The 12,761-nt window shown below is 50.2% G+C and overlaps 1 protein-coding gene across 3 annotated transcripts in view; it reads right to left on the reverse strand.

Moving 5' to 3' along the window:
- CYFIP1 (cytoplasmic FMR1 interacting protein 1) overlaps positions 1–12,761 on the reverse strand; it is a 95,777-nt gene that overhangs the window by 61,022 nt on the left and 21,994 nt on the right. For 2 of the 3 annotated variants that reach the window (XM_082630804.1, XM_082630806.1), the window contains exons 2-6: positions 5,330–5,452; positions 5,165–5,254; positions 3,843–3,920; positions 3,574–3,675; positions 2,552–2,733 (exon numbers count right to left, since the gene is read on the reverse strand). In XM_082630804.1, the coding sequence (XP_082486930.1) occupies positions 2,552–2,733; positions 3,574–3,675; positions 3,843–3,920; positions 5,165–5,254; positions 5,330–5,446 (569 nt within the window). In that variant the 5' untranslated portion in view covers positions 5,447–5,452. The remainder of the gene's footprint in view (positions 1–2,551; positions 2,734–3,573; positions 3,676–3,842; positions 3,921–5,164; positions 5,255–5,329; positions 5,453–12,761) is intronic. The other variant, XM_082630805.1, reaches the window with a different exon arrangement.

Below are 12,761 nucleotides of genomic sequence, written 5' to 3' on the forward strand. Positions count from 1 at the left end.
GTAAGGCACTTGAAAGTTTACTTATAAGGAACATTGTGGGCCCTTCAATGCTCCTTCCTTCCTGCTGACTGGAATGCAGAGATGACAGCTAGAGCTCAAGCAGCCATCCTGGGCCACAAAGGCAACAAATGAAGACAGCAGGAGCTCTGGTTCCTGAACACTATGGAACCCCGTCAGCTGCAGACCACCTACGTCAGAACTTTTCAGGTGAGAAATAATCTCCAATCTTGCTTACTTCTGTTAAGTTTTAAAAAATTATATACAGTGAAACAATATTAACTGATATGTTTACATTCTTTTTTAAAGTGTTCACTTTACTGTAGTGATTTGAGTGGGGGTTGAAGCCGCAGGAGTGGAAACTAAGGAAGGGACCAAGAATACCTGCTTTTATTTTCCTTAAGCCTCACCATGACTACACGGGTTATCTGGCATTTACACTCAGAAAAGGTTGTAACTACCAGTTGGGTGCACATAAAAAGTGTTTTGAGTGTTGAGTGTGGGAGTGTGAGGGCTAGAGAGAAGTGGAGGTTATTGTCTGGGAAAGTGAACCAACCAACAGGGGATCCCATACATAGGTCACAGGAAGAGGCTGCTGGACGGGTGAGGGCTGCCCAGGCCCTCTTCTGTGCTTAGGGGAGCCTAGGGGTGAGCAAACACGCCGGGCAACTTCTGAAGGGGGTGCCCGGGGGCCTTCCACAGAGCAGCCCCATCTTTAAACTATTTTCCAGACTGGGCTTTGAAATAAAGGTGCTGCTGCTAAGAGAGAGAGGGAGAAAAGAAACCTTTTTAAAATTTAAAACCACTGGGGCTGTCCACCTCCCCATTTCCCTGAGAGAGTCAGGAAGGCTGAGAATGCTGCTCCAAATCACCCGACAAGTGATTTGTGCCATTAGAAGCAGAAGTCGTTCTCCTGAGCTGGGAAGTTCAGAAGCCCCGACACTCCACCAAGAGTCACACGCACTTGGAATCCCACAAAACTGGCATCCAATGGAGACAACTCCAGACTTTCCTACCGGAGCGGAGTTAACAGGACAATTCAAAAGATGTTGTCGTTCTGAAGATCTAGGCTTCCGTGCAGAGCTAACTCTAGGTGATGAATGGAACGCCTGAACTTATTTCACACGAATGAGGCTTAAAGTCTGGGAGATCTAGCTCAACGTCCAGTGCCATCCCCTCCTCAAATCTGTTTCATGCCTCATCTCAAGTCGACTTCATTTTAAAGACACAGCAATAGTTGCACAATTTTAGGTACATGTTGGGGTTCAGGGTAGGCCACCCCCAAATATGCCACTGTGGCAGACTGAATTATTCAGAATTAAAGTTACTTAAGAAACAGCCACAGCAGGGCATTCTGACCTCCTCTGTGCCTCTGAAAGCAGGAAACAAACCTCCCACATGAAGGTCCCCTCCCTGCACCAGGAGGTCGGGAGACATCGTCATCACAAGAGACGGGGCGTTCAAGGCTGAGGCCGTGTGAGCTAACCTTCCAAACTCCTCACTCACTGGCCACCCCAACTCAAACTTCTCTGTCTTGTCAATTCTTCACAAATTTGTTTTTCCTTTGTTTCAAAGGTATAAACGCTGGGAATTCCCTGGCAGTCCGGTGGCACTCCCACTACAGGGGGCTCGGGTTCCATCCCTGGTCGGGGAACTAAGATCCCACACGCTGCCAGGTGTGGCCAAAAAAAAACCAAAAACAAAAGGTATAAACACTGCCTCCTTTGGTCACTTCTTTGGGTCTCATATCTTGGGACCCCCATACTCATGAAATGAAATTATATTTGTTTTTCTCCTATTAATCTCTGTTTTCTTAAAGGCGGTACTCAGGCAAGAACCTAGAAGGGGAGAGGAAAAATTCTTTTTCTTCCCCTACAAATGACACCACAGCCTATTCAGACACAAAATAAAATCTCTTCTAATTTAATTTTAGAGCTAAGCTTCCTTGTCTAGCAAAGACAACAGAAGCACCTCATTCCAGCCCACATGTTTTAACAGTCCCAGGCAGAGACTTTCTAGAGAGTCGGTTAGAGGACAGCAGCTCCGCTCCACCTGCCACCAACACACTCAGGGTCGCAGACGCGGCGCCGAGCCGTGCCCACCTTCTCCAATTCTCTTCTCCAGAAGTTGTCCACATTCGAAAAGAAAACCGCTCTGTTGGACAACTGGTCTGGGGAGCCCTGTGGGTGCCGGGGCCAGCTGTGCCCACTGCGGTGACGGTGCCCGCCTGCCGGGGATGCCCAGCAGCCAGCCAGCGACAAGCAGCGGCGGCCCCAGCAGGCGTGGAGCCCCCGGCCCCCTGGACGAGACGCTCAGCGCGTCAGCGCCCATGTACCCGCCGCCCCCATAGGGGCTCAGAGCACAGCACTGCTCTCGGAGCTGAGAGCCCAGGGCCCGCCCCCGCCACGCCCCCGCCACGCCCCCAAAGCCTACAAGAACGCCTCGCAGCGCCGGCGGTCCGCTTCCGCAGGACGAGACTGACCCTCGTGGGCGCTGCACCCCGCACGCCAGCGCGCTCGGGAGCCCGGCCCTGAGTCCCCGGCGCGCTCATCACCTCTTGTAGGCCGAGTGGTCGTTCTTCACGCTGCACTTCATGTTCTTCAGCTCGTCCAGCACGGCAAACATGTTGATGAACTTGCCCAGGGTGATCAGGTAGGCTTCGGACACGAAGTCCTTCCTTCTCTCCGCGTGACACAGGCGCCTCACCTCCCCACAAAAACGCTCGATGGCGTTTCTCTGCGCAGAGGAAGCGGGGGCAGAAACGCGGCTTTCAGGGACGGGCCAACCCCAGGCCCAGCTCCAAGCACAGGGTCCAGAGTCACGTTACTCGCTGATGAAACACCCAACCAACGAGTGCATGTTTACAGCTCGGGTAAAGAGACATGTTTCTAGAAAGTGATTTCCACGTGCCTTTGCTCTGTAACAATCATCATCAACTTTGCCCTTTACCAACTATGTCCCCAAAGTAAAAGAATTTTGTTGATTATTCCAGCAAAGTTACTGAGCAAAATGCTCCAATAGAATGTCTGTAAAGCAAACTGCTTTAGCTTTTAGAGTTGAAAAGGGGTGTGGGAGGATTTCCACTTGACAAATTTTAAGATAAGACAAAAATTCATCACCTAAAAAGTTCTATCTTCTCCCTTCTCCCTTCGCTAAAGGGTTCTATAATAAAAACTTTCACACATTTCTAAACTATGTCTTTAAAAAAGCCACAAGTTTCTCCCTGTGGCCACTCTGCTTAAACCAAGGGCCAGAAGGAGCCAAGGCCAGGGCGAAGCCCACCAGAGTGGACAGTGGGGGGAAAACACCTGAAAACCAGATGAATTGAAAGTGTAAGCCTGTAAGTGTACTGACAGAAAGTAGTCTTTGTGCAGGAACTACAAATTCACTCTGGAGGGGAGAAGAGAAGTGAAACCCAGAAGCAGCACTTATTCTGAAAGGGCCAATAACGCTTTGGGCTGTCTAAGGCTTAGTTCCCTTTGCTCTCAGAGCTATTGTGATCGCTTGAATTTACACGCACTTTGTTTAGTTAGTAGATGGTGCCTCTAAACCCCTACGATTATTTCACTGTTTTACCTGGAAGTACATAAAATTCATCAGTTTTGTGACCTCAGGCTCAAGGACCTCCACGGTTTTCTCATAAATTTCCACTCGGTTAGGCTGTTCGTTACATTTCACCTGGGAGAAAACAAACATGACATAGAGAGGCTTCAACCCAGAGAGGATGTCGGGAGTGCGCTGGGATGGAGCAGGCCAGAGGTGGGGCGGGGTCTGACTGGGCGGGGACGACTGGACGGGATGAGGGCGTGGCCAGTGGGGGGTGGGGTCCGGCTAGGATGGGGCACCTGCGGGATGGCCCGAGAGCAGCTCCTCCAGGTGTACAGCATGACGGCGTACTCTTGGCCTTCCTCCAGCATCTCGTTCTGCAAGGGTACACGGGGCAAATCAAAGGCAAGCAGAACAATCATAAAAAAGGAGATGCCAAATCGCCAACAGCTAGAGCCATAAACCATGGTGGAGAGGCCAGGAGGACCCTCCCTTTGAGGGACAGAAAAGTACCAGGACCTGTGTGCCAAGAGACAGCTGCTAAGGTACTGTTGACACTGCAGACCACCCCAAACACCCCCATGGCTTCTGCAGGCTGAAGAGGGGTATCAGCGACATGCAGCCACCTCTGCCCAGGGGCAGCACAGCCCAGGGCACCTGCTGTAGCCGCCACACCTCAGCTCCACTCAGCCCCAAGCCACCTGCTGGCAGTGCAGACCTGAAGCTGGGGACATGGGAAGCGTGCAGTGCAGCTGAATGCACACGGGGTCCTCACAGCCGCTCCACCAAGCCACACAGAGCCTCCTGGCCCCGGAGGAAGACTAACACGCTCTGCTGTCCCCAGGGCGGGGAGGGAAAGCACTTAAAATCCAAGGAGAGTATCCATGGGAAGAGGACTGCCATCATTTCAAAACTGCTTTGGTGCCTACTCCTTCTTTCACATTATTTCCTTTGGTAAAAATGGCAAAAATTGCACAGATGTCCTTGAAAATGTTGACTACAGTTTGGTAATGTTTTTAAGATGCTTTAAAATGCTCACAACCTTTGACCTTCACTTCTACAAATCTAGCCAGTGAGAATAATGATGTAGTTAGGAAGATGTTCATCACAGCATTTTTTACTAGAAGAAATCAAGGCAAACTAAGTAAACATAGTTAAATTTTTCAAATTAGTTAAATTCGCAAAAATAGTAAAATTTGGACACTTAAAAGATGGACTAGACAGCCATTAAAAATTACTTCATCTGGTGCATTTTAATGACATGTTAAAATGTTCATGAAGTCATTAAAATACATAATTATAATAACAATGCAATTCATTTACGCAGTCTAAATCCCATATGGGTGTGTACCTGGTATGCTTGAGTACAAGTATAAAAGAGGGAGAATGGGTTCCCTCAAAATGCTGACAAAGGTTTTCTCTGGGCCACAGAAGCCAGGTTTTCATAAAGAGCATATATTGTTCTTATAATTAAAAAAAAAAACAAAGGTGCTTTAAAAACACATGACACTTCACTTTCTTCTCTTCTTCCTCACTATGTATCCTATCAGGATAATACCAAAAAAAGTGACATTTGCTATTCAGACATGCCATCCCCCCAGAGGAAACTGTGCAGAGTTACCATGCTAGAATGGACGGTCGCTTGTTCAATGTATCTTGCAATGCCAGTGACAAATGCATTTCTGTCTTCAAAATTAGTGTTGAAGTTTGGCTGCAAGGAAGAAGAAAAGCATCAAGCGGAGGTCAGCACCACAGGCCACGCATCCCGCGGCCGCCCAGCACCCACCTGGTACAGCAGTGAGGATGGCGGGGGCTCGATGCAGGGCTGCTGGTCGGGCAGAGGCAGCTCTTCCAACAGGTCCACGTTGGACAGCGCATCCTCCAGCGTCACCTGGGCTGCCATCCTGCCCTAGGACAAAACACAAAGTCCCCCCAGGCCATGGGGCACCCTGACGGTCCTTCCAGGGTGGGGTGCTTAGCGCCCTGCTCCCCTGTGCCCTCTCCTCAGGGAGCTGGGGACGGCGGAGGGGTCTCAGCCCATCCCTGGGGTCTGGCATCTCTCTCCAGGCTCACCAGCAGGGGAGTCACAACACAGCCTCTGCTGGCCGTGGACTAGGGCGCATGGGCCAACACACGTGCCGTCACCCCCTGCCACCTTACCACCTCAGGGCCACCATCCTGGAGGGCTCTCCATGAGGGATGACAACCCCTCACTGAGCTGGAGGTGGGAACAGCTCCTCCAGTACCATGTCTGCCTCCAGGGGCCGACGGTGCTTCCCTGCCAGTGGCGCTTCCCAGGCGCGTCCTCCAAGCAGGGCCACACACTAGGGACAGAGATGGACGAGGCCAGAGCCCTGCCTCCAGGAATACAGGGCAGCCTGCGGCGCCCACTGAGGTGAGGGCCGGCGGCCAAGGGAAGGAAATAGGGAGGGACTATTGGCAGAGGCCTGAGAGCCTGCACTCTGCAACCTCCAGACAGAAGCCCAGCAACAGAGATGGACGTCACTTGCCCCGGCTACGCCAGCTCCAGGAGAGAGGAGTCAGCTCGCTCCAGCTTGCCTCCTCTGAGTGCTGCTGTGACCCTGGACAGGACTCAGGGACGAGCTCTGACTCCAGACGGGCACACCAAGCAACCCCGCCCCTGGCAGGATCCTGGGGTAGCTCTGACCTCAGACAGGTTGCGTGGGGCAGCTACATGGGAAGCTACGTTCACTCTGAGATGGAAAGGGCGGCAAGCGGGCTGGACAAGAAACTGAAGGAAGAAGCACCCAGTTGCTCCACCTGGCAACCGGGCCCCAGGCAAGGCATGGGCGTGGACGTGTATGGCAGGGCAGGTTTCCAGAGCCCCGGCATACTGGTTAGAGGACCAACAAGGGAACCCCAGGCCCCTGGAAAGCCCCAAGGCCGGTGTGGAGAGGAAGAAGCTTGGAAGAGCAAGCCCCCAAAGTTGCTCATGAATGTCAGGCCCACCCCCAAGCTGTGTGGATCTGATCCTGACACCCCAAGCCCTGAGACCACGGCCAGGTCCCAGACAGCCACAGGAGGCACACACAGGCCAGATCCAATGGCACGGCTGAGGCTCCAAAGACAGAACTGACACGGAACCGTAACCCAGAGAGGGCAGGTCAGAACTGCACCCAAATCAAACGAGATCGTTTGCCTGCTCAAATGGAAACAGCGACATTTTCCTAGGATTTAAACAAGACCCAGAGTCTCATACTATAATATCCAAAATGTCCAGCTGCAATCCTTAACTACTCAGCAAAGAACCAGTAGTGTCTTAACCCCTATGGGAAAAGATGAGCCACAGATACCAATACCAAAATAACAGATGCTACAACTATCTACCAGATTTAAAGCACCTACTCTAAAAATGCTCTAAACAAACACAGCACTCCTGAACTGAACCAAAAAACTGAAAGGCAGCAAATAAATAAATGATATAAAGAACCAAATGGGAATTCAGAACTAAAAAATACAATACTGAAATTTTAAAAACTCCCCATATGAGCTTAAAAGCAGAGGAAAGATTAGTGAACTTGAAGACAGAGCAAAAGAAATGATCTGAATGACAGAGAGAAAAAAAGATTGAAAAAAAACGAAGAGCTTTGAGGACCTTTGGGACAAGAGAAAAAGTCTAACAGTCTCATCAGAGTGCAAAAAGGGGAGCAAAGTGGGCATGGCTGGAAAAACAGCTGAAAACATGACTGAAAACTTTGCAAATGTGGCACAACTTTGATCTGCAGATTCAAGAAGCTCAAGAGACCCCAAACGAGATAAACCTAAAGAAATCCCTACCCAGACACATCACAGTCACACTGCTGAAAAATAAAGACAATGAAAAAAATATCTTAAAAAGAGCCCGAGAAAAGTGGCTCATGACCTAGAGACCACATTCACAATTTGAACGTGGACCTCTTCCCAGAAACCAGGGGGACCTAAAGAAGTAGAAGGCACTTTTTAGGCTGAAAAAGAAGTGTCCTGAAGGTGAAATAAGGACATTCTCAGATGAAGGAGAATCAAAAGGATTCATAGACAGCAGGCGAACACAAGTTCCTCAAATAGAAGAAAATGATACCAGAAGGAAACTTGGGACATAAAAAGCAAAAGCAAGAGAAAGGGTAAACAGTGAGTACACAGAGTAGACAGCTTCCTCTAGAGGTCTTTAAAAGATGTTTGGTGGCTGAAAGCAAAAATGAAAATATTGTCTGAGGGAGTATTCAGTGTATAGAAATGTAGTATGTAAGAGAACTATAGGGCTTCCCTGATGGCGCAGTGGTTGAGAGTCCGCCTGCCGATGCAGGGGACACGGGTTCGTGCCCTGGTCCGGGAGGATCCCACATGCCACGGAGCGGCTGGGCCCGTGAGCCTGCGCGTCCGGAGCCTGTGCTCCGCAACAGGAGAGGCCACAGCAGTGAGAGGCCCGCGTACCGCAAAAAAACCCAAAACAAACAAACAAAAAAATCTATAACATAAAGGGAGAAGGCAAAAGGACCTACGTGGTGTAAGATTTTTGCATTTCACTTGAAGTATTGCAATACTGATTCCACGTAGACTGAAAAGTTAGCATGTATTTGTAATCCCTAAAGCAACCACTTAAAAAAACTATACAAAGCAATATAGGTAACTCATAAAAAGACTGTTTAAAACAATTTTAATGGAACACTAAAAAATATTCAAATAACCTCAGAGTTGTGATCTTCCTTCTGCCATGTGAGGACACGATGAGCAGTTGGTGTCTGCAGTCCAGAGAAGGGCCCTCCGACTGTGTAACCAGTGCCAAGGTGTGGGTTTCCCCACATCATCAAGCACCAGCTTGTGTCCTACAACTCAACTAAATTCTGACATTACCTACCTGCATGTTAAGGGCGCAGTCCCACAAGACAGCCACTCCCTGCGATGGCAATCACAAGACCAGGTTATCACCTGTGCTTCTGACCAACCAGCTATGCATGGGAGGTCCCAATGACCCCCTCCTTGGGTTCCATTAATTTGCTGGAGCAGCTCACAGACCTCAGAGAAACATTTTACTGACGGATTGCTGGTTTATTATAAAGGACATAACTCAGGAACAGCCAGAGGCAAGAGATGCATAGGGCGGGGTATGCGAGAAGGGGCATGAACTTGCATGTCTTCTCCAGGCACACCACTCCCCCCGCATCTCCACACATTCAGCAACCTGTAGGCTCTCTGAACCCCTGTCGTTTTGGATTTTTATGGAGGTTTCATTACACCGACATGATTGACTAAATCACTGGTCACTAGTGACAGAGGTCAGTGAATGGGACCTAAAGTTCCAACTCTCTATTCCTAGTTGGTTCCCCTGGCAGCCAGCTCTCATCCTTAGGTGCTTTCCAAAAGTCACCACATTAACATAAACTCAGGTGTGGTTGAAGGGAGTTTGCTGTATCAAGACACCTCTGTCACTCTCATCTCTTGGGAAATTCCCTGGATTTAGGAGCTCTGTGGCAGAAACAGGCAAAGACCAAATACATGTTTCTTATTAAAAATCACAATATCACAGGCTCTTACTAGAACCTGACCATGCTGGCACACTGACACCCTAATCTCAGACTTCTAGCCTCCAGAACTGTGAGAAATAAATTTCTATTGTTTATAAGCCAAAAAGAGAGAGAAACAGAGAGGGAGGGAGGGATCTAACAGGAATCGAATAATAAAATGGTAGAACTACACAAACATATCAATAATTAGATTTATCACAAGTCGAAACACACCAATTAAAAGACACAGATCGTCAGAATGGATTTTAAAACTCCTGACCCAGCAATATGCCAGCTAAAAGAAACTCACTTCAAACATAGTGACATAGGTAGGCTGACAGTAAAAGGGGGAAAGAGAAACTGTGCAAGAAAAGGAAGCTGGACTACTTGAGTGTCAGACAAAGCCAACTTCAGAGCAGGAAGTTACCAGGGATAAAGTCTGGGGCTGCATAACGACAGAAGGTCATTCAGCAAGGAGACAGAACCACGCTCAGGGTGGATGCACTAACGAGAGAGCGGCAAACCAGGCAAACGCTGACAGCGCCGAAAGGGGAAGTAACTCCACTCTGGAGACAACCACAGCTCCCAGCCAGCAGCAGATGAGCAGGACACACAGGACAGACACCAAGGGAGCGACAGGGCCTGACGGCGGTTCACAGAACACCCCTCCCGACAGCACGGTGCTAACTATGAATTTTAAATGTAGCAGATACTTTTCAAAATAATGAAAACTTTTTCCTTCCATTACCAACTTCCTTCTAGCATCACAACTTCCTATTCCACATGCTCAAGAAAAGACACACGCCCAGGACGGGGGATGCATAGAGCCACGTCCTCATCCTGGTCACTGCCTTGCAGAGCCAGTGCGGGGCCCCAGTGGTGCCCACACACGGCACCTCAAAGCTGATGGCCTCCAAGGGGCCAGGCTGCCCCACGATGATCTTGCGGCCCCTCGGGGCTGCTTGGCCTCACCTCTGTGCCTCCCACCCCCGCGAGTCAATGAGAAAAACTGGTCGGGCCAACCACCCTGGGACAGCCACACAGCTCACATGACAGGCCGCCCTGGCTGTCTGCCCAGTGCCCGCGGGACCCCCTCCCTCCCCCACCTCTGCCCGGGACAGTCCAGGAGAACCCAGGTACGGAACTGGTGCACGAGGGTTGCAGAAAGCCTCCGTGACACACTTGGGTCACATCCCAGGAAAAATGTCAAATGTTCAACTTACTTCCAATCAATGTGTAAGGACATTTTTCTTTGTTGTGGTTTATATATACAGTGGAATATTATCCGGTCTTAATAAGGAAGGAAATTCTGACACATGAGACAACATGAATGAACCCTGAAGACATGCTAAGGGAAATAAGCCAGTCACAAGCGGACAAATACTGCACGATTCCTCTCACATGAGAGGAGACAAATTCATAGAAGGAAAGTAAAACGGTGGTTACCAAGGGGTTGGAGGGGCGGGGACTGGGGAGTTACTGTCTAATGGGCATAGAGTTCCAGTTCGGGAAGATGGAGAAAGTTCTGGAGATGGACGGTGGTGATGGCTGCACAACAGTGTGAATGTTTCAAATGGCAAATTTTATATGTTATGTATATTTTACTACAATTTAAAAATTAGGAGCAAAAAATTAGCAATATGTATTGTAGATAAATCAGAAGATATAGAAAGGTAAAGGAAATTATCCAAGCACAGGGAGCTCAGCTCAGTGCTCTGTGACCACCTAGAGGAGTGGGATAGGGAGGGTGGGAGGGAGGGAGACGCAAGAGGGAGGAGATATGGGGATATATGTATATGTATAACTGATTCACTTTGTTATAAAGCAGAAACTAACACACCATTGTAAAGCAATTATACTCCAATAAAGATTAAAAAAAAAAGAAATTATCCATAATCCCCTGATTCGTCACAGAAACAAGATGATAGAAGCTGTTTTGTAAGCTACTTTTCCCTTCCAACTTCCATAAAAACGTTGACGTTGTGGAACATTCTTTCATAGCATCTTTTAAGCTCCATGTGAACCACGGGTCAAGGCCCCGCCGCCACTCACGGAGGCTCTCTCCTATTTGCTGCATTTCCCTCCCCATGTTTTTCGGTCAGGAACACCCCCTACGAACACCCAATTCCAGGGCCACGGGCACCCCCGCGACTCTCCAACCCGTGCATCTTCCACAAACGCACGTCTGCCCGGCCTCTGCCTGACCTGTTGAGGAAACCTGGAACTGCCAGTTCCGAGTCCAAGTCCCCCGTCTCCGTCTCGCCTTCTTCTTTGACAGCTCAGAATTCCCTTTAACTCCGTTCACTTTTCTCTATCTCTAACGGCCGCCCCTCGTCAGGGGTGGCCCACCTTCCCTCCCCGTGCCCGCTGCCACCCAGACCCAGAGCCTCGCCAGCCCCTCCTCCCAGCCTCACGTCGGGCCCACTGGGGCTCCTTCCCAGCACGACACAGGGGCCTTGTGTGTCTGGTCACTGCACGGCCCTGGGACGGAGCCTCAACTACACCTGAAGGACCCACACGCCTTTGCAGCGGGCTTCCACTGGTGCCAAAGCCCAAGAGCGTAACCAAAGTAACACATTTGGAACGCACCCAAACCTGCCCGCGCTGCCATGCGGGAGTTGACGGTTTAACAACTCGATTGCATTTCTGTCTCCTCTGGCTCAGCTCCAAGGAGCTCATACGGCTCCACGGCTTGGGGCCTGGTCACAGCAGGGTGGCATGGGACCACAGACACAGAGGGGAGGCCACGTGAGCACACGGCGAGAAGGCGGCCGTCTGCAAGCCACGGAGAGGCGCCTCGGAGGGAAGCAGCCCTGCCGACACCTCGATCTCAGACTTCCAGCCTCCAGCGCTGTGAGGGAGTCTGCTAAGCCGCCCAGACTAACACAGCCAAGATCGGGTAGAGCAGAATCTCCCAGACAGGGTCCCTACACCCCTCTGCTGACTGGCCACGAAAACCATCCCCGTGCTGGTGTTTTTCTGATCATAAAACAATACAGGCTCGATGCAGAAAAAGACTGCTGAAAGCAAAAACCAGCTGACCCACTCGGGCCTCAGTCTGAAAGTACCAGCGTCAGCACTTCTGGTCCGTGACCGCCCCCAACACCCATCCTTCCTCCCCCTGGGGGTGAAACAACTGCAAACAGACGTTGTCCACCCAAAAACAGGAAAGCCAGGCTTCTTCTTCCTTGACTGATTTCTTTCAGCAGCAGCTCCTAACCCTGTTTCTGATCCCTACAGCTTGTCAAGTTATAAAAATGAATTTAAAGATGTCAGCGGAACTGCCTTTTAACAAGCTATCAACTAATTTATTTTGCAAGTTTACGAGTTTTTAAAATAAAGATTTCAAAAAAGGACACACTGGGACTTCCCTGGCGGTCCAGTGGTTAAGACTCCGCGCTCCCACTGCAGGGGGCACGGGTTCGATCCCTGGTAGGGGGAACTAAGATCCTGCATGCGGCACGGTGCAGCCAAAAAAAAAAAGACATGCTGATCTCACTTTGCTGCTGCTGGAGTGTCCCTGACTCAGGGATCCCCGGGGCTCAGGGGACACTCATACTCTGGACAGTTCCCCACAGGTAGGGTGGGCGAGCGGGAAGCCAGAGCTCTGAGCTGGTAGCAATTGACCCGCCCTGTGCACCACCACCCACCCTGCTTGTTCCTTTAGCGGGCAGTGTCCTGGGGCCCCACGGCAGGGCCCTGGCACTCGGACGGTGT

Source organism: Mesoplodon mirus, assembly GCF_964341445.2.
Source record: "Mesoplodon mirus genome assembly, chromosome: 8".
Classification (NCBI taxonomy): Eukaryota; Metazoa; Chordata; class Mammalia; order Artiodactyla; family Ziphiidae; genus Mesoplodon; species Mesoplodon mirus.